Source organism: Poecilia mexicana, unplaced genomic scaffold, assembly GCF_051168715.1.
Source record: "Poecilia mexicana isolate PSO_F unplaced genomic scaffold, ASM5116871v1 scaffold_1, whole genome shotgun sequence".
NCBI classification, from domain to species: Eukaryota; Metazoa; Chordata; class Actinopteri; order Cyprinodontiformes; family Poeciliidae; genus Poecilia; species Poecilia mexicana.
This window is the reverse complement of record NW_028263370.1, coordinates 2892363-2912911: the sequence shown is the minus strand read 5'-3', so window position 1 is coordinate 2912911 and position 20549 is coordinate 2892363. Positions and strand designations below refer to the sequence as shown.

At 39.3% G+C, this 20549-nt stretch overlaps 1 protein-coding gene across 1 annotated transcript; it reads right to left on the bottom strand.

Annotated features, from left to right (window-relative positions):
- Positions 1-4171: 4171 nt before the first annotated feature.
- LOC106910048 (polymeric immunoglobulin receptor-like) lies at positions 4172-18888 on the bottom strand. Its single transcript, XM_088007279.1, has 15 exons — positions 18362-18888; positions 14955-15278; positions 13639-13959; positions 13232-13510; positions 12669-12767; positions 11795-11893; positions 11649-11707; positions 9403-9463; positions 8742-9068; positions 7420-7740; positions 7010-7288; positions 6854-6916; positions 5577-5678; positions 5438-5502; positions 4172-5361 (listed from the first exon to the last, which is right to left on the bottom strand). Exons 1-15 carry the CDS (start codon positions 18396-18398, stop codon positions 5266-5268), a joined length of 2532 nt encoding a protein of 843 aa, XP_087863405.1. The 5' UTR covers positions 18399-18888; the 3' UTR covers positions 4172-5265.
- Positions 18889-20549: the final 1661 nt, after the last annotated feature.

The following is a 20549-nucleotide window of genomic DNA, read 5'->3' as shown; positions in this document are numbered from 1 at the left end:
ATGAGCAGGAAAATGTTACACCTTTGCCCTCGTATCCAAACACATGGATCAAACCTTCAGCACTGATCACAAAACTCAGAGATGCTGCAGACAGAAAACAACATCAGTTTAGTTTTTATGCTTCAACATGTGAATGTAGTGGAAGATTTTAATCATCACTTGTTTATATAGTCAAGAAAATCTGGTTAAGAGTATAAGCCATCACATAAATTATTAGTATTCCACTGTAATATATATGTTCTTTAGTCTGAAATTGACCGAAATACCATGTTAAATCAAAAAGGAAAAAGAAAAGGAATCAAAATGCAGACAGAGTTTCTCTAGGATGCCTAAAGTGAGGAGCCCCTACAGTGATTTCATGATTTCAAGAATTTGTACTAAATTCTTGAAATCATGAATTTCAAGAATTTTGTACAAATTCTTGTACTAAAGAATTTGGGGAAGAAGATGGCGGTCGTTCCTTCATTTACTGAAGCTATTCATGTTTACAGGCTTTTCACTCAGACGGAAGGAGAAACAGAGACATCAATAAACATCATTTGTTGCAATTGTTTTGACCCAGCTGAGACGTGTAACATGAACAATACAATATTTTTTACAAGTTTTGTAAAACTACTTTTTCAAGTAAAGCGCACAATTCGTTTTTATCAGATGAAATAAATAAGACAATCACATTTCAGTTACAACACAAACAGGAAGTGCTGCTGAATCTTTAAATAAATGCTATATAATTTAAAAACACATTCTATTTTAATTAAATAAATTTTATCATAAGATTAAAGCAAACTGCTGTAGATATTTTTGTTGTAGATATTATATCTTACTGCAGACGATGATGTGTTGATGGCTCCACATCTCTTTGTCTCTCCAGATCAGAGCTGAACTGAGGCAGAAGTTATTTTAATCTGAGACATTTAGAGGAAACATCAGAGCTATTAAGGATCCTGACACTCAGACGCTTTAACACCCTGTGAACATGTCGACTAAACTCACAAGTGTGAAACGTCTTGTTTCTGCATTGGTCAAATGATAACTCTGCAGCCGAGGCGCTCACAGGCTTCACTCACAAAACCAGGAAATAGATTTTTTTTCACCACAACAAAGTGGGGTGGAGTATTGAGGGACACTCGGGTTCTGCTTTTAATCTCAGCTGTGTAGATCTTCATGTTTGGACTTGAGATGTTCTTTTTCTTAAATGTTTTCTTCAGGAACTTGATTTGTTTTCACATCAAGTGAACAAGTGAGACAGAAAAATAAAATTAGAAAAAGATGGGAAAAAGTTTCAGTTTGAAAAATATGGACTGATCAGTTTTTATTTACATTTTCAAACTGCATGGTGAAAATAATTTATAACCTTAACAATCAAAGGAAAAATCTTTATTTGCATTGCAACAAACACTTCCTATAATTGCTGATCAACTTTTTGCATGTCTGCTCTATGAAGATGCTTCATCTTCTTCATTGAGCTCCACGTGTTTAATGTATGAAGGCGCCGTATCATCAGACTAATCTTTAGCTCCCTCTACTGGTCCAAGTTGAGAATCAGATTGGGAAGCTCAAAAATGTTAAGATTACTTTCATTCAAAGGAAAATGCTAAAATTAAAATATTACCTTACTCCTGAATCTGCCATAGGTGTGAATAAGTTTTGTCTATGTGTAGATTCTTTGAAACTAATTTTGAAATTCCTTCTTGGTTTCAGAAACACAACAGGCCCAAAACATGCATATTGTGACAGTGAACAAATCGCCTCACCTTCACACAGGCTGACATCAAAATGCAAATCAGTTTGACTTGTTCTGTCTGTGTGTCTTCTCTTAGTTGTAGCTTTAAGACACTTCAGTCACATTTGACATAAAAACTAATAAATTTTAAATATCCTTTACTCAGCTGTTACACAAGACGTTACTGGTTAACCCTTTAAAGGATGTTGTTGTAAATATCATGGTCATCATGATTAAACGTGTTTGGAGTGGAAGAGTTCATGTAAACAACATCTTCTTGTAACTCATAGACCTAAAAATAATAATATAAGAAATTAATTATTCTCTTTACAAGCAATAGGAAACATCTCATAGCTGAAGTTCTATTTACTCACATCATTGATTCTCATTTCCACATTATTACTGTTAGCAGAGTTCAACACATTCACATTGATTCCATCCACTGAAAACACAAAGTAAACATGATGTGATTCTGTGAGGGATTTCTGTGTGAGTGTATAATCTGTATAAATGTACCTTGCTTGATCCTTGATTTGTACTTTAAAACCAGCAAAAGGACAAATGTCAGGATCAGAAGCAGAACGAAGACAGCAGGCAGAATGTAGAATAAAGAAACATCTGAAAACAGGGAAATGGAGAAGTTAGCTGGTTCACAGAACCCTCCACAGAAACACCACAGAATGACAACATGAGTTTCTTATTGTAGTCAGACTTGATAGCCATGTTCCTGTTTTCTCGTTCGGTCTCCACCACATTTAGATGGTTTTCCTAACTTGTTAATTGACTTAAGTCAATGATGGTAAGTCATTATATCTCCCACTTCAAGTTCAAACCTCAGTGGCTTGGCTCTTTAATAAGAGGAACTTCACTGACTTATTTCAAAAATGGATGCAGCAACACTGTTTTAATTTGTGCCCTGCAGCGTTGGTTGCTAAGAAGTGTCTGAATGTGTGAAAGCTTTCTGAGTGTGGATGGTTAGGTGTGGATTGTTGTGTAAATCAATGAAACTTCAGTTTAATAATGCAGAGATTCACTTTATGTTATAAAGCAGCTCAGAGCAGAAATATCTGAACATCTGGAGATTTGGAACAACTGGAATGAGAGGACTGAAGAGACAACAGGAGTAATAGATGTAGAAACAAGTCTAAAGAGTTTACCAGGATTATGTGATAATGGCTGTTCAACAGAGCTGGTTTTATATGGAGAAACTATCAGAGAAAATACAAAACATTATAAGAGTCTGAACCACAGTAGTATGTTCCTGCATCAGCTGCTTCCAGTTCAGTGATGATCACAGAGAAACAGCTGGAGGAGACATTGAGCAGCTTGAACTTTGTTTGGTTCTCCATCATGTCTGTGCAGTTGTTGTGTTGGTCTCCTTTACAGAGGAACTTCCTGTTATCATGTTGTTGTCCTGAATTAGGACACTGCAGAGTTACTGGACGTCCCTCGATGCCACTGATGTTGTACGACTTCAGTTCTGTCAGAGATATTTTATTCATACATGAATCTACATAAGATTTATTGATAAAATGTGCATCAATTTATAAAACATGTGCTCTTTTACTGATTAAAAACATTATAATGTAAAAAAAAAACATAAGATGAGTTTTTTGTTGCTTTATATTATTCTATCTCTCTTCTATCTCAGCTGAGAGTCTGAACCACAGTAGTATGTTCCTGCATCAGCTGCTTCCAGTTCAGTGATGATCACAGAGAAACAGCTGGGTGTTAAATATGTGTGTGTGTGTGTGTGTGTGTGTGTGTATATATATATATATATATATATATATATATATATATATATATATATATATATATATATATATATATATATATATATATATATATATATATATATATATATATATATATATATATATATATATATATATATAGTGAGTATGTTATATGGTAATTAATTTCATTTACATTTTGTAAAGTCTGAAATTATTCATACCCCTAGCAGATTAAGATTCGTAATTATTTCCAAACAAGTAAGAGGTTTTGTTCTAACATGATGTGAGCCAGATATTTCTAAAAAGATTATAAAATGATGGATAAGAATTTTCAGTTGGAAAAATATTGACTGATCTGATTTTATTTGCACTTTCAAACTGTATTGTGAAAATAATTTATAACCTTCTCAACAAAGAATTTAAATATCTTTATTTACGTTGCAACAATCACACTTTAGCATGTCTGCTCTATGAAGATGCTTCTTCTTCTGCTTTGATCTCCAAGTGTTTAACTATGAAGGCGCCCTAACATCAGACTAATCTTTTGCTCCCTCTACTGGTCAAAGTTGAGACTCAGATTGGGAACCTAAAAAAAATGTTAAGATTACTTTCATTCAGAAGGAAAATACTAATATTAAAATAGAACCTTACTCCTAAATATGTCATAGGTGTGACTAATTTTTTTAATACGTAGATTCTTTGAAATTCCTTCTTGGTTTCAGAGACACAACAGGCCCAAAATTTGCATATTGTGACAGTGAACAAATCGCCTGACCTTCACACAGGCTGACGTCAAAATGAAGGTCAGTTTGACTTGTTCTGTCTGTGTGTCTTTACTTAGCTGTAGCTTTAACACACTGCAGTCACATCTGACATAAAAACTAATACACTGAACAAAAACACCCCATGTCAAATCTAAGGGTTTTATGAACATTTGGGTTCCGCAATATATAGAGAAACTCAAAATATATTTTCAGTAATTACTGATCTTCATATCGGCATTGATGACATTGTGGTATGGCTGTTTGTAGTGGATTGACAGGCCTTTGAACATGATATGTGTCGGGTTGAGGAATCTGATCTCGACCAAGTTGGTTTCTCGTAGGCGGTTACAGACAGTCTGAAGTGTGATCCGTCTGTTGTGCAGACCAATAGTCTCATCAGCTGTGTGTGTCGCTGGTCTTAGCCGATCCCGCAGATGGACAAGCCGGATGTGGCGATCTTGTGCTGGAGTGGTCAGATGTGGCCGACGAGGACGGAGTCGATTTGCAGTGATGCCAGTCTGTTGGAATCGAACTCTTAAACAGCCAATGGTCCGATAATGGACCCTGAGCCGTGCATCTACTGCTCTGGTGGACATCCCTCCATACACTCCTGCATAACTTGCTACATCTGAGGCTTTATGACTTGTGACAACATTTGACATTTTGGGGTGGCCTTTTATTCTCCCCAGTCCAAGGATTGCCCAGTTGTGGCTCATTTTGTCTGATCACCCACTGGACATGCCCCACTCATGCACCTAGTATAAAAACAACTCACTGAGTAAAGCTCACTGACAGCAAGTGGGATTAAAGATTTTACACAAATCAAGAGAAATATTACTTTTGCACAATAAAACACGAGAAAATGCTCATTTACATTTTTTAACTCCACATGGCAACAATATTTGGCATGAGATGTTTATATTTTTGTTCAGCATAAATATTAAAAACAAATGAAAACACATGAGCACTGGTGCCTTTACTGAGCTGTTACACAAAATGTCACAAATACTGGTCACGTGTTTATTACTTCAGGTCTCCTTTAAAGGATGTTGTTGTAGATATTATGATCATCATGATTCAACATGTTTGGAGTGGAAGAGTTCTCGTAAACAACATCCTCTTGTAACTCATACACCTAAAAATAATAATATAAGAAATTAATTAGATTGTCTTTGCAAGAAACAGGAAACATCTTATAGATATTTACTCACATCGTTCATTCTCGCTTCCACATTACGATCAGCAGAGTTCAACACATTCACATTGACTCCATCCACTGAAAACACAAAGTAAACATGATGTGATTCTGTGAGGGATTTCTGTGTGAGTGTATAATCTGTATAAATGTACCTTGCTTGATCCTTGATTTGTACTTTAAAACCAGCAAAAGGACAAATGTCAGGATCAGAAGCAGAACGAAGACAGCAGGCAGAATGTAGAATAAAGAAACATCTGAAAACAAGAAAATGGAGAAGTTAGCTGGTTCACAGAGCCCTCCACAGAAACACCATAAAATGACAGCCATGTTCCTGTTTTCTCGTTCTATCTCCGCCACGTTTAGATGGTTTTCTTAACTTGTTGTAAATACATTTAAGTCAGTTATGCTAAGTTACTATATCTCCCACTTCAAGTTCAAACTTCAGTGGCGTGACTCTTTATAAAGAGAAACTTTTCTGGCTTACCTCAAAACCTCAGTTTTTGACTCAAAAATGGATGCATAGCAACACTGAGGTATTGCTTCCAAACAAATGCCTGAATGTGTGAAAAATTTGTGAGTGTAGATGTTTAGGTGTGGGTTGTTGTCTCTATATCAGTCTATTCTATATGGAGCTACAACTGTCTCATAATTCACAAATGCACAGACTAAGATTCACAAATGCAAAAGATCCACAAATGCACAGCACGAAATTCACAATTACGGGCTCCTTCTGGCCTGTGTAAGCCATAGCTTACTCATGAAAGCTCTGCTGATGCGCTACTGTAGGAGTTAGGTGTGCTGAAGATCACTAGCTTGTGATGATAGTTGCACAATTAAATCGATTGACATTAATAACGATAACATGGATATTGATAGCTAATGTATTAGATATTTTACTTACCGCTCCTCTGTTGCTGCCAGAAGCCAGGCTGAGGACTAAACTGTCGGTGCTTTGTCAAAGCAACAGGCGCTGTTGGAATGGGTTAATGTGATTGGCTGAAAAATAGGTTACCCCAACTGTGGAGCTCTATTCATATGATTATGAAGGATGCTATCTGATTGGTTGCTGATCAACCAATCAGATAGACCATTTATTAAAAAAACCCTGAATTTTGAGACGTCAGGGGAGTCTCAAAATTAACCATAAATGTAGCGCAACTCACAGGCCAAAAGGAGCCCGTAAGTGTGAATCTTGTCCTGTGCATTTGTGAATCTTAGTCTATGCATTTGTGAATTATGAGACATTTTTAGCTCCATAATTCGACACTGATAAAACTGAAGCTTCAGTTTAATAATGCAGATATTCTCTTTTTGTATTATAAAAGCAGCTTTGTGCAGATAAACCCCAAATCTGGAGATTAGGAACAGCTGGAATGAGACAAGAGAACAAACAACAGGAGTAAAAGAAATGTAGAAACAAAGAGTTTACCAGAATTATGTGATGGTGGCTGTGATGTAACCTGTTCAGCAGAGCTGGTTTGATGTGGAGAGACTATACAGAAATATAAAACATAATGTGGTAAAAACCATAACATTACTTTTTTGTTGCTTTATATTATTCTATCTCTCCCTGTGCTGGTCTCACCGACTGCCAGCTGTATCTTTATGAATCTCAGCTGAGAGTCTGAACCACAGTAGTATGTTCCTGCATCAGCTGCTTCCAGTTCAGTGATGATCACAGAGAAACAGCTGGAGGAGACATTGAGCAGCTTGAACTTTGTTTGGTTCTCCATCATGTCTGTGCAGTTGTTGTGTTGGTCTCCTTTACAGAGGAACTTCCTGTTATCATGTTGTTGTCCTGAATTAGGACACTGCAGAGTTACTGGACGTCCCTCGATGCCACTGATGTTGTACGACTTCAGTTCTGTCAGAGAGATTTTATTCATACATAAATCTACATAAGATTTATTGATAAAATGTGCATCAATTTATAATACATGTGCTCTTTTACTGATTAAAAAATGGAGGAAAAAATGAAATATTATGACCTCTCACCTTTGACCTCCAGCTGAACAGCAGTGAAAACATCAAATCCTGAGTTTCTCTGGACTCCACAAAGATACGACCCAGAATCCTTCAGGGTCAGACTGGAAATGGTCACTGTGAATATTCCTGACTTCCTGTCATCAGAGAGTCTGAATCGTCCATCTTGTGTGTTGCTAGAGGTGATCACTGCCTGCTGTAGACATGTGGAGGGCCGGTTTCCTCTGCAGAAGAACTTCAGCTTGTTGACAGACTGAGAGTCGTACGGACAGCTGATGGTCACTGAACCTTCCTCAGTACTTTGGGTTTGATTCACCGTGTCGCAGCATCTGTCTGATAGGAAGATAAGAAAGTGTCAGATAGTAAAAGATAAATCTGTACAGTTTACCAGGAACACATGAATTAAGTAAATTAGAAAATGTTAATTTGATCACGATCTGCTAATAATAATGAGATTAAAATGTTTAAAAAAAACAAACTTACAGCCACATATCATATTCAATGAATGCTTACTTGCCTACCCAGTAATACTTGAAATATATATTGATTTTATGTAAATTATATCACTGTATAAGAACAAAATTAGTATTATGCATTTCAACAAGCATATTATACAGTTTAATTAAATGTATTTTCTTTTTTATTTAAATGCTCAATTATTATATGTGTAAAAAGTCCAGATGTTTCATTTATTTCAGTTCTTTGATAAGATTAAATTTTTTTAAAGTCTGTCTGACTTCCTGAATCTTCCTGCTATGTCTCAGCCTTTTATTCTAATGGAGTTTATAGAACAGTGTTTATATCTGGAAACATCCAATATAAAATGTTGGCATGGATGTTAAACCTTTAAGAGACAAATACTCATCTAAATTTTATCAATGATGAACATAGCAGAAAACCCTCCAAGATTGTAGAGAATCTTTATAAACTTGGTTAATATTGTAAATATGAGAACCGTTATATTTATGTCCACATTCACAATATTTCAGTGTTATATTTATGATCATTTATTATTAAAATTTTAACATAGAAGTGTGATAATTGAAACCAAGTCAAATTTAACTGTATTGATTCTGTTTTCACTCAGTTTTAATTCTTTCTTGCCTCTCTAAGGCCTCAAAGTCTCTCACTGTAGTTTAACATTTACTGTCAGTGTAAATTAGCTCTGACTGTCTGATTGCACTAAGACAGAAAGAGGGAAGCTCAAAGTGTTGCAACTCGGAGTCGATTAATGCCAGAAACATTTCTGCCAATTCATTATTCTGGGTGTCGTCTGTAAAGTTCAATCTATTATGCTGACTGAAATGTTTAACCTCCCAGTTAAAACTATTTACCTTTTTTTACTTCCAGCTGTACTTCAGTGTAGATATCTATTAGTCCTTTTCTGGTCACTCCACACCAGTATTTTCCAGCATCATCCAAACGAAGATCAGAGATGGTCACAGTGAAGATTCTTGATGTTTTGTTATCATAGGTGGAATAATTGTTCTGATTATTTTGTGATCTTGTGAAAACATCCTCATTTCCACATGGGTCGTTACACAGATATTTCTCATTACTTTCATAACCTTTATCATATGGACAAGAAACATTCACATTTCCTCCTTCGTATCCAAACACACGGATCAAACCTGCAGCACGGCTCACACAGCACACAGCAGCTGGAAACAGGAGAGAACAAAAACATAATTAAATACAATTAAGTTTAATTTAAAATCAATGTCATTTGAACAAAAATATCATAAAATTCTTAGTCTGAGTGCTCAGTAAATACATAAAAAGATAAGGCCATATATAAAAGACAACAGATAGATTGTAAATGTATGTATTTAAAAACAACTTGAAAAACAAAAGTAGTATGACAGTTACAAGGCACCATCTTGTCTTTTGATTTTATCCTAAATTTTCATAATGTTAAGATGACAAAATCTACTCCTGCTTTTTAAAGCCACTGGAAAATGTTGAATTTATATTTGAATGAATATTAAAACTTACCAGACAAGATGAACAACACGACCTGGAAGCTCCACATCTTTGCATGACTGAGGACGACAAACTAAACCAGAAATGAAGTGAAGCATGAAGTATTTTAAGGAAACCACATCGGTCTGATAAGTTCAGCCCTCTGCACAAACATCAGCAAACCTCAGAAATGAGGTGTGAAATTATGATTTTTTTTTTTCTGTTTTTCAAATGCTGAAACTGAGCTCTGTCAAAACGACCAGGAAACTAAGAAGACATGCTTATATTTAGTAAGATAAAAAATAAGTATTTAAAAAGTTGGAGGAAATGGTCATAGGAAATGTGAGAGGGCTGAGGTGTAGTGGTTAGCGCTGCATCATCGCATCAAACATATTTCCTGTTTAAATAAAAATAAAGCAGAACTTTCTGTCTATAGTTTGCTGATTTCTTTTAGAACATTCATCGATGTTCTCCAGGTTTTCTTTCTGCAAAAGCTGCTTGAATCCAGTGAATAAAATGAGCATAAAGAAATAAGTTGTCACAAAATGAGGGTAAAATAAAAATGTACTTTTAAAGTCAAAATGACAAATGATAAACATCATAGAAACACAAAGAGATTACCAAAACAATTTAAGAGGATGAAAATGTTGCAGATATAATGAAAGCCTTTTCACCTTCATGATTTAGTCTTAATTTAAAAAGAAACAAAGGCTGGTTTAATAAAAACCTCTTATTTATTATGGTGTGGTGAAAGTTAATATAAAACAAAAACAAGCTACATCATCAATACATTAAAACCTTTAACATTTAGCATAAAATCTTAAAATTAGTTTTAAAGCATTTCATCACTTTTCTTTCCAACAATCAGAATGTTGTTGAGAATCAGCAGCTTCATCGTTGCTCCTGGTTCTTAGGCCTTTTAATGAGCAATTATTGGATCCAGTAATCGATCGGCTTTTGAGTACAGACTCTGGACACCACTGATTTAAACATTTAACAATTATCACAAAATCTTTAAACTAATGTTTATAATAATTTCCTTTGCAGTGCATTTCATCACTTTTCTTTCCAACAATCAGTATAAAGATCTTCATTTGTGGTGAGACTTTGGTTCACATGTTGTTGAGGATCAGCAGCTTCATCGTTGCTCCTGATGCTCTGATGTGAAGGTTGAGCTGCCTTCTGGATTTTCACAAATCTGAAAAATAATCATTTATGATAGTCAGATAAATGAGAGTTATATTACTGAGCAGACCAACTTATCAGGATGAATGTTCAAAATCTGACAGGACAAAACCTGAAGGATCTGAACACAAAGATAAAGTCAGACTCAACTGTGCAAAGAACCAAAGTGGAGGCTGATGAAAAAAATTATTTATGTAGGAGAAATGTATACTGAATCCTCTCAGGCTGGGAAGATATGCTTTGTTTGCATTTGCGTTCAAACTTCTCTAATCCACCAGTTAACATGTTGATGAAGCATCTTCTGAGATGCAACAAAGACATTGATAAACTGAACTGAAACAGAAAACTCCCCCTAGTGGACATAGAAATAAACAACAGGAAACATTTTGGATCCAGACGTCATCACTTCTTATCACTTTTGTTTTAGATATTTCATATGTAATTTATCCAGGATAGTAAGACATATAGAAATCCACCAGTGCAGTCACTAGCTGTGTTTCTATTACAGTTGTGTGCAAATATTTGTCGATATTCTAATGAGATATTTTCATAATTCAGTCATGGCACTAGCTCTTATCTATCAGCCATCAGAGGAGATATTAGCATCTTATGTTGGAGTGACAAGCTTCTTATTGGAAGCTGCTACGTATGTGGCGTTTTGGGTAAACTGCAGCCTGCGATTTCACAGAAGAGCTGTGGATTTTCCACGTTTGAATGACACATAATTATTTATGAACTGTGTGATGCTGTGAGAGCTCTGGTGGAACCTGCTGCACATTGTCCCAAAAAAAGCCCCAAAGCAAACCATCATCCTGCTACTATTTCCTGTCGTCATCTTCGACTCAACATTCGGCTGTGTATCATGTGACTTGTGTGATGCAAAAAAAGTGTTTCCATTGTAGTTTTGCGAAATGCATCTATTTCGACACAACTGGAAAACCATGTCTACCTACCACAAAACTTTTTACTGAAAACTCTAAGTTGTTTTGAAATTGGTGTGTTTTCATTAAGCAAATTTATTTTATAGTTATTAAAAACTTAACTAATGTCCTCACAAGAAGAAATCTTTCAGAGCTGCAGCTTCGTGGACTTACATTATAGATCCTCTGGTCCTCTGTAGCATCAGCAGTGTTCAATATGTTCATTTGGATTTCTACAAGAGCAAAGAAAACACTGTCTATGTTTGTTCTGGGATCTTTTCTCGTTCTTTATAGTGTGTTGATGTTCTGGGTAAATTCACCTTGTTGCTTTAATTTTCTCTTAGGAATCATCAGAAGGACAAAAGGCAGGATCCACAACAGAAACAGGACGACACGCAGGATGTAAAATAAGGTCCGATCTGAAAACAATAGAACTGAGTATTTAACAGGCATAGACAGAAAATTTCCTGAAACAGACACTAGAGAATGAAAGCAGGTATTAATAATTTGAAACATTGTTCAGAAGAATCAACACTAAACATTCAGACTTCATTTATGAAGGACAAGCAATAGGAAGGGCTAGTAGGTCCAGGATTGACCTGCGTTGGTTCAAATGGCTCTAAAGGGAGATTAGACACACTGTGATAAAACTTCTAGAAAGAGAACAAGCTGCTACTGTCAGTTTATAAATCACTGAACAGTTTAGCACCACAATACATTAAAGATCTGCTGCTTTTGTAACAACCTTACAGACCTCTCAGGTCTTCTGGTTCTGCATCCGTATTTCCTCTGGATCCCAACACCAGATTGCTGATCCCAAACTGGCTGCCTACATTCCTGGACTGTTCTTATAATATGTGTGCAGAGGGAGAAACCACACACAATGTGCCTGCCAGATGCAATATTTCTCTTGTGTCTCGAAAAATTCACAAACAGTGTCACATGTGAGAGTCATGTTCTGTTGACCTTCTATCACATAGATTGGGCTGACAACCTGTGGGTTGGAAAACAGTGGACATCTGCAGCATTATCATTTGGCTGTGGGGTGAAGGCAGGAAAAGCTGTGTGAACAAGCTTCTCCATTAATTCTAATTATCCATTAATATATTTGAGTATTTGAATATCTGCTGTTGGTGGAAAACCAAGTAAAGGAAAATCAGGAGAAGCACAGAAACAGAAAATGTAAAAGTTTACCAGGCTTATGTGATGGTGGCTGTGATGTAACCTGTTCAGCAGAGCTGGTTGGAACCACAGAGCTGGTTGGAGCCACAGAGCTGGTTAGATGTGGAGAGTCTGTCAGAGAAAATACAAAACATAATATGGTAAAAAAAACCTTAACCTGGATTTTTTTGTTGCTTTATATCAGGGGTCCCCAAGCTATGGCCCGTGGGCTGGATCCAGCCCGCCTCCTCATTTGGTCTGGCCCCCTGAACAATACCAGAGAGCATTCAGTGTTTTTTTTCATATATATGTGGATTTTTCTTCAACCACCAGGGGGGCTCTTGAGCAGTCAGTACCGTTTCGCTCACGGTTTTTTTCCATTTGCATTCTGGGTAAAAATCTATCTACAAACGCGAATATGTCGTCGGCAGTAATCCACCCGCCACCCCCCGTCAACAAAAGTTTTCTAAGGTTTCTTTCTCGATAAACTAAGACCGGCCCCCGACCAGAAAAGGGAACAGTTATGTGGCCCTCGCAGGAAAAAGTTTGGGGACCCCTGCTTTATATTATTCTCTCTCTCTCTGTGTTGGTCTCACCGACTGCCAGCTGTATCTTTATGAATCTCAGCTGAGAGTCTGAACCACAGTAGTATGTTCCTGCATCAGCTGCTTCCAGTTCAGTGATGATCACAGAGAAACAGCTGGAGGAGACATTGAGCAGCTTGAACTTTGTTTGGTTCTCCATCATGTCTGTGCAGTTGTTGTGTTGGTCTCCTTTACAGAGGAACTTCCTGTTATCATGTTGTTGTCCTGAATTAGGACACTGCAGAGTTACTGGACGTCCCTCGATGCCACTGATGTTGTACGACTCCAATTCTATCAGAGATTTTATTCATACATGAATCTACACAAGATTTATTGATAAAATGTGCATCAATTTATAAAACATGTGCTCTTTTACTGATTAAAAACTGGAGGAAAAATGAAATGCTATGACCTCTCACCTTTGACCTCCAGCTGAACAGCAGTGAAAACATCAAATCCTGAGTTTCTCTGGACTCCACAAAGATACGACCCAGAATCCTTCAGGGTCAGACTGGAAATGGTCACTGTGAATATTCCTGACTTCCTGTCATCAGAGAGTCTGAATCGTCCATCTTGTGTGTTGCTAGAGGTGATCACTGCCTGCTGTAGACATGTGGAGGGCCGGTTTCCTCTGCAGAAGAACTTCAGCTTGTTGACAGACTGAGAGTCGTACGGACAGCTGATGGTCACTGAACCTTCCTCAGTACTTTGGGTTTGATTCACCGTGTCGCAGCATCTGTCTGATAGGTAGATAAGAAAGAGTGTAAGACAGTAGAAGATATATACATCTGTACAGTTTACCAGGAACACATGAATTAAGTAAATTAGAATATAACAATTCAACATGATCTGCTAATATGGCTGATATTAAAATGTAAAAAAAAAAAAAAAACGGAAGAAATTATATTCAATGCATGCTTACTTGCTACTTACACATCAATACTTGAAATGTATATTGATTTTATATACATTATTTTACTGTGTAAGAACTAAATTTGTATTATGCATTTCAACAATCATATTATACATTTTAATTAAATTTGCTTCCTTTTTATAATAATAATCATTTGTTATTGGTGCAAAAAGTCCAGAAGTTTCATTTATTTCAGTTCTTTGATCAGATTTAAGTTTTTTTTTAAATGCATCTGACTTCCTGAAACTTCCTGCTGTGTCTTAACTTTTTAATCCATTAGAGTTTCTAGAAGAGCGTTTATATCTATATAAAATGTTGGCATGGATGTCAAACCGTTAAGGAACAAATCATCTCATCTAAACTTTATCAATGATGAATATAGCAGAAAATCCTCCAAGATTGTGGAGTATCTTTACATATTTGGAAATATAATAAATACGAGATTTGTTATATTTATGCCCACATTCAAATATGTCAGTGTTATATTTGTGATAATTTAATAACATTTTAACATAGAAGTGTGATAATTGATTAAAACCAAGTCAAATTTAACTGTATTGATTTTGTTTTCACTGAGTTTTAATTCTTTCTTGCCTCTCTAAGGCCTCAAAGTCTCTCACTGTAGTTTAACATTTCCTGTCAGTATAAATTAGCTCTGACCGTCTGATTGCACTAAGACAGAAAGAGGGAAGCTCAAAGTTGCAACTCAGAGTCGATTAATGCCGGAAACATTTCTGCCAATTCATTATTGTGGGTGTCGTCTGTAAAGTTCAATCTATTATGCTGATTGAAATGTTTAATCTTCCAGTTAAAACTATTTACCTTCTTTTACTTCCAGCTTTACTTCAGTGTAGAGATCTCTTCCATTTCTGGTCACTCCACACCAGTATTTTCCAGCATCATCCAAACGAAGATCAGAGATGGTCACAGTGAAGATTCTTGATGTTTTGTCATCATAGGTGGAATATTTGTTCTGATTATTTTGTGATCTTGTGAAAACATCCTCATTTCCACATGGGTCGTTACACAGATATTTCTCATAACTTTCATAACCTTCATCATATCGACAAGAAACATTCACATTTCTTCCTTTGTATCCAAACACACGGATCAAACCTGCAGCACGGCTCACACAGCACACAGCAGCTGGAAACAGGAGAGAACAAAAACATAATTCTGTCATAAGGTGGTATGGTTGGTGGAGAGGAGAGACGCTGAGACCCAGGTTATGGTGAGGATGAAGATTTAATGGTGATGCTCACAGTCCAAAAAACAGGCAGCACGGCAGAAAGACAGGCACACAGCCAAATACCGGTAGCAACTGCTACACAGGACTGAGACGAGAGCTAACGCTATCCAGGACTTCTCAGTTCTACTGGAGCGAAACACAAGACGTGACACAAACGACACTGACTTCGACACATACGACGAGGATCCGACAAGGAACACAGACAACAGGTGGGTTTAAATACACACGGGGTAATTAAGGGAATGAGACACCTGGGGAGCAATCAACGGGGAGGACAGGACAGAGACTCACAGGGAAACAGGAATGAACACAGAAAACTCAAAAATAAACACACAAAAACACGGATCCTGACAGTACCCCTCCCTCAAGGGCGGATACCAGACGCCCAATAAAAAAAAACAGAAAAGTCCAAAAACACAACAACCCAACAGGGTGGGCGGAGGGGCGACGGAAGGAGGGCAAGAGTCCAACAAAAAACAACCCAACGGGGTGGGCGGAGGGGCGACGGAAGGGGCCAGAGTCCAGAAACAAAAAACTACCCATCAGAGTGGGCGGAGAACCAGGAGGCTAATCCGGCGGACGTTGCCGGCGCAGGAAGCGAGGAGACGGGTCCGGCGGTCTCTTCCGCCGGCGCAGGAAGCGAGGAGACGGGTCCGGCGGTCTCTTCCGCCGGCGCAGGAAGCGAGGAGACGGGTCCGGCGGTCTCTTCCGCCGGCGCAGGAAGCGAGGAGACGGGTCCGGCGGTCTCTTCCGCCGGCGCAGGAAGCGAGGAGACGGGTCCGGCGGGCGGCGTCTCCGGCGCAGAAACCGGAGTCCCGGAGGCGGGTCCGGCGGGCGGCGTCTCCGGCGCAGAAACCGGAGTCCCGGAGGCGGGTCCGGCGGGCGGCGTCTCCGGCGCAGAAACCGGAGTCCCGGAGGCGGGTCCGGCAGGCGGCGTCTCCGGCGCAGAAACCGGAGTCCCGGAGGCGGGTCCGGCGGGCGGCGTCTCCGGCGCAGAAAGCCGAGACGTAGAGGCGGGTCCGGCGGGCGGCGTCTCCGGCGCAGAAAGCCGAGACGTAGAGGCGGGTCCGGCGGGCCGGCGGGAAGGTCGGCTGGGGACTCGGGGGGAGCAGACTCAGGAAACTCGGGGGGAGCAGACTCAGGAAACTCGGGGGGAGCAGACTCAGGAAACTCGGGGGGAGCAGACTCAGGAAACTCGGGGGGAGCAGACTCTGGAAACTCGGGGGGAGCAGACTCTGGAAACTCGGGGGGAGCAGACTCTGGAAACTCGGGGGGAGCAGACTCTGGAAACTCGGGGGGAGCAGACTCTGGAAACTCGGGGGGAGCAGACTCTGGAAACTCGGGGGGAGCAGACTCCGGAAACTCGGGGGGAGCAGACTCCGGAAACTCGGGGGGAGCAGACTCCGGAAACTCGGGGGGAGCAGACTCCGGAAACTCGGGGGGAGCAGACTCCGGAAACTCGGGGGGAGCAGACTCCGGAAACTCGGGGGGAGCAGACTCCGGAAGCTCGGGGGGAGCAGACTCCGGAAGCTCGGGGGGAGCAGACTCCGGAAGCTCGGGGGGAGCAGACTCCGGAAGCTCGGGGGGAGCAGACTCCGGAAACTCGGGGGGAGCAGACTCCGGAAACTCGGGGGGAGCAGACTCCGGAAGCTCGGGGGGAGCAGACTCCGGAAGCTCGGGGGGAGCAGACTCCGGAAGCTCGGGGGGAGCAGACTCTGGAAGCTCGGGCTCGTCCGCAAACTCGGGGGGCGGAGCCACAGGGAACTCAGGAAGCTCGGGGAACTCTTGGAGCTGGGGAGACTGGGGCCGCCTCGGCGCGGGGACCGGAGGCGGGGAAGACTGACGCCGCCTCGGCGCGGGGACCGGAGGCGGGGAAGACTGACGCCGCCTCGGCGCGGGGACCGGAGGCGGGGAAGACTGACGCCCAGGGGCCGGGACCTCCGGCGGCGCAGGGCGGACGGAGGCGGCTGGAGACGGGCGGACGGAGGTGGCTGGAGCGGAAGCTGGGACTGGCGGAGGTCTGACAGGTGTGGTGAATACTTTCTTTTGAATAAATTCCTCGTGGAGCTCTTGCACTAACTCCAGCATAAACGGGTCAGCGTGAAACATGTTGAATAGATACTGGAAATCCTCCTCAAACTCAATATTATATATGTCCGGAGATTTTAGGAATGGAAAGAGAGGAGGAGTTGTGGTGGTGGTTTCTGGGTCCATGATGGCGTTCCTCACCGGTCTTGGTCGGATCCTACTGTCATAAGGTGGTATGGTTGGTGGAGAGGAGAGACGCTGAGACCCAGGTTATGGTGAGGATGAAGATTTAATGGTGATGCTCACAGTCCAAAAAACAGGCAGCACGGCAGAAAGACAGGCACACAGCCAAATACCGGTAGCAACTGCTACACAGGACTGAGACGAGAGCTAACGCTATCCAGGACTTCTCAGTTCTACTGGAGCGAAACACAAGACGTGACACAAACGACACTGACTTCGACACATACGACGAGGATCCGACAAGGAACACAGACAACAGGTGGGTTTAAATACACACGGGGTAATTAAGGGAATGAGACACCTGGGGAGCAATCAACGGGGAGGACAGGACAGAGACTCACAGGGAAACAGGAATGAACACAGAAAACTCAAAAATAAACACACAAAAACACGGATCCTGACAAATTCAATACAATTAAGTTTAATTCAAAATTATTGTCATTTTTGCAAAAGTAGAACAAGATTGTTATTGTGAGTCCTCAGCAAACATACTCAATAAATATATAAATGGATAAAGCTTTATTTGAAAAAGATAACAAGTGGATTGTAAATGTATGTATTTAAAAACAAATAATACAAACGTCACAAGTTAGCTACGAAGGGGGCTAACTTCTAAATTTTTATAATGTTAAGATTACAAAATCTACTCCTGCTTTTTAAAGCCATGGGAAAATGTTGGATTTATATTTGAATGAATATTAAAACTTACCAGACAAGATGAACAACACGACCTGGTAGCTCCACATCTTTGCATGACTGAGGACGACAAACTAAACCAGAAATGAAGTGAAGCATGAAGTATTTTAAGGAAACCACATCGGTCTGATAAGTTCAGCCCTCTGCACAAACATCAACAAGCCTCATGAATGAGGTGTAAAATGATGATATTCTCTATGTTTCAATTGCTAAAACTGAACTCTATAAGTAAGAAGATAGACTTATAATTAGTAAAATAAAAATAAGGAGGAAATAGTCATAGAAAATGAGGGAGGACTGAGATACAGTGGTTAGCACTGTGCCATCTCAGCAAGAATATTTCCTGTTTAAGTGCCAACAAAGCAGTCTATAGTTTGCTTATTTTTCTTTTTGTTTAGAACATTCATCGATGTTCTCCTTCTCACAATGCAAAAGCGGCTTATAATAGCAAAAATCCAGTGACTGAAAGGTGATTAAAGAAATATTTTGGTCCTGATTTGGTGTTAGTTGTGGTTTGGACCCAAAAGCAGAGAGATGAGACAGCAACTAGTGATGGGCCATCTGAAGTCAGGCTTTGAGGTGTGTATTGAGTAAAAAGGGGGTGTGTCCGATGAAGCCCCGCTTCGAGGCTTTTGTCGCTTGTTGAAAACCACGTGACTGGCAACAAATGATGCCTCGCATTGCATGGGTCACATGACTGCTTCATTTTGCGTGTCGGTTTTATAATAAAAGCGTGATGAGCCGTGCTGCTTCATGGCATGGGTTATTGAGGGTTGCCAACTTTCTGCAGTCAGTCAGTGTCAGTCAATGTGCAAATATAGGTTTGTATGTGGTGACTTTGTGTCATGTCTTTGGCCTAGACTGGTGCGCACTGCCTCATGTCTTATATCTGAAGAAAGAAAACATTTACACAATTAACTTCTAAAATTAAATTACTTCAGTGTTTTTTCAGTTTTGTGCACTTAATGAATTACTAAAAAAAATGGATTTTTTTAGAGATCAAAGACATTAGTGATATGAAGAGGTTTATCATTACAACCAGTTTTGTGTCAGAGCATCTTGTCAGCAACATCTGTAACCATAAAAACGGCACCATCTTCCACCTTGGTTTGTGTTGGCAGCAGAAATTCATCCATCCATGAAATCTATCAAATGAAAGCTTGGATTAAATCTGAATATGTAGTTTTTTTTAGAACTGAAACTCTTCTATTTCATCCAAATAAATGAGGTTAAAAAATATAAAGTTCTGAAAAGCTACACATCAGAGTCCACGAGAAAGTATATATACTTTTTAAATTCTTGGTTGCGTGTAAAATGCTTGCTTAATGTAGTTGTAAGATTATATCACTAAGGAAACTGTCATCTTTGCTCCACCACTATTTCTGATGTTATCTTGTCACCTATCTACCTGAACACTGAGTCATCTTGTTATTTTTCACTGCTGTTTTTAGCCTTCTTGAAATGTAATGACCAAGCATTTGGTGCCACCAAGTGGTGAATTAATGTAAAGGTATCATGTAGAGATATTTTTTGTCAATGTCTGTTAAAATAAACTTTTTTTAAGTAACTGATAAATGGAGCAGAATTAAAGATCTAAAAACATTTTGAAAACAAGGAGCTGACAACCTTGTGTGTCTAACCATCAGAGGATACGATCCCATACTACATGACATTCGTTTCACATAGAAATAAGTTTGGCAAACCCTAAAATCATCTGGTGAGAATTTAATTATATCCACCGTAGAAGTACATGTGGAGATATCTGGACGTTTTCTATCAATATTAATCCACTATCCAAAGTATACCTGAAGAGTGGGTCATTAATTATACTTTATTCCAATTAATAACCTAAATATAGATTTCTGTTGTGTTTTTAGAAACTAATTTCTTTATCAAAGGAGGTTCTGTTGGACTAAATTTTCAAACTGCTGCAGTTTTCTTCTCCCATTACATTTTAACACAAACACACTTGGTCATTAGTTATGCCTGTTCGACTGCTGCTGACACAAATAATGAAGCAAACAGTCAAATGGCAGCTACTGAATGCATTTGCACATCTAAATGTCATAAAGACAACTTGTTGGAGTTTAAATCAAGCGTCAGAATAGGGAAAAAACAGATATTTAATAGACTTTGAACTGGTTGTTTGAGGTACACATTCAGAGCTCTGACTTTCAGAAACCGCTGATCTAGTGGGATTT

Excerpts from the sequence above, each read along its gene's own strand:
- LOC106910048 (XM_088007279.1), bottom strand. The coding sequence starts at position 18,398 with ATGTGGAGCTACCAGGTCGTGTTGTTCATCTTGTCTG. Across the intron at positions 7,741-8,741 it reads ACAGCTGGAAGTAAAAAAAG|ACAGATGCTGCGACACGGTG; the intron begins GTAAATAGTTTT and ends TCTTCCTATCAG. Across the intron at positions 5,362-5,437 it reads TGGAAGCGAGAATGAACGAT|GTGTATGAGTTACAAGAGGA; the intron begins GTGAGTAAATAT and ends TATTATTTTTAG.